Source organism: Gadus macrocephalus, chromosome 3 (genome assembly GCF_031168955.1).
Source record: "Gadus macrocephalus chromosome 3, ASM3116895v1".
NCBI lineage: Eukaryota > Metazoa > Chordata > Actinopteri > Gadiformes > Gadidae > Gadus > Gadus macrocephalus.
In genome coordinates this window covers 25,392,884-25,394,429 of record NC_082384.1, presented here as the reverse complement: position 1 = coordinate 25,394,429, position 1,546 = coordinate 25,392,884, and the positions used below count along the sequence as shown (strand labels likewise).

Genomic DNA, 1,546 nt, shown 5'->3' with positions numbered 1-1,546 from the left:
GCTGCCTCACGTTCACCCGTTCACGCACACGTTCACACACCGACGGCGGAGTCAGCCCCGCAGGGCGACAGCCAGCTGGTGAGGAGCAGTCAGGGGGAGGCGCCTCGCTCAGGGACACCTCGACACTCTAGCTGGGAGGAGCCGGGGATCGAACCAGCGACCTTCTGGTGACCCAGCCAACCCCTCTCCACCTCCTGAGCCTACACATGCATGACGTCGAGTCCTTCTGCAGATCCCAGTGTCCGAGCTGAACCCTTCGCGTCCCGGGACGAACGGACCAAATAAGGTCGGCCTCAGAGGGACACGATGACGGTATCCGACGCGTCGAAGCGGCAGCCTCCTGCCCGGGCCGCCCGCCCCGGCTCCCGAGCCCCCCGCCGCCGCCCGTCTCCGTCCGGCCGTCACTTGGCCGCCCTGACCGGGTGGGCCGCGTGCTTCTCGGAGCTGTGCACGGAGCTGGCGGGGTCCCAGCGCCCCAGCGTGCTGCCGGACCTCACGGGGTCGGCCCGGCCCCTCAGGAGGTAGTAGAGCCGGCGCAGGACGGTGCGGCGCAGCAGGATGTACACCCAGGGGTCCAGGATCTGGTTCCAGGAGGCCAGCCGCACGCCCACCACCATCAGGGTCCGGTCGGTGGCCGGGTCGGCGCCCGCGGCCCCCCTGTAGGAGCGGATCACCGTCATCAGAGCAAATATCTGCGGGACGATACGGTGCAGGGGCTGAGGAGACGGGACCCACGGCCGCACGCGCACACAGAGCTCTGTACACACACACACACACACACACACACACACACACACACGCACACACACACTGCTCTGTACACACAAACACACACACACACACACACACACACACACACACACACACACACACACACACACTGCTCTGTACACACACACACAACTCTGTAAATAAAAGTGATTTGTTTGGTGTGTTTGCTCTGTGGGGTAAGGTATGTCATATGCACTCATATGTAGGGTTAGGTTTTCAGTGTTTCTTATCTATCCATCTATATGGAGGGCTACCCCAATGATCCGTATATCTATCTATCTATCTGTCTGTCTGTCTGTCTGTCTGTCTGTCTGTCTGTCTGTCTGTCTGTCTGTCTGTCTGTCTGTCTGTCTGCCTGTCTATCTATCTCTCTCATTCTGTCTCTCTCTGTGTCTCTCCCCCTCTCTCTCTCCCTCTCCCTCTCCCTCTCTCTCTCTCTCTCTCTCTCTCTCTCTCTCTCTCTCTCTCTCTCTCTCTCTCTCTCTCTCTCTCTCTCTCTCTCTCTCTCTCTCTCTCTCTCTCTCTCTCTCTCTCTCTCATAAGTATGCCTCGTTGTTTAGAGATTACTAAACACACCAGAGTTCTTCGGAAGATAATATGGGTCAACCTTTTGAAATGTGTTCTTTAAGCCTATTATGCACTTCCGTTGCTCATCATGTCAGCCTAACCTCTCTAAATACTTTATTGGAGAGGTTTAAGTGCCTGCAGTCCTCCTCATGTCTGGTCGTCCATTAACGACATGCTCTATGCTTTCTCACAAGGGCGACAGAAGCTG

At 57.4% G+C, this 1,546-nt stretch overlaps 1 protein-coding gene across 1 annotated transcript in view; it reads right to left on the bottom strand.

The window, feature by feature from the left end:
* Window positions 1–291: 291 nt before the first annotated feature.
* ptger1a (prostaglandin E receptor 1a (subtype EP1)) overlaps window positions 292–1,546 on the bottom strand; it is a 4,645-nt gene continuing 3,390 nt past the window's right edge. Inside the window, 1 exon segment of the mRNA XM_060046592.1 lies at window positions 292–692. Within this exon segment, the coding sequence (XP_059902575.1) occupies window positions 402–692 (291 nt within the window). The 3' untranslated portion in view covers window positions 292–401.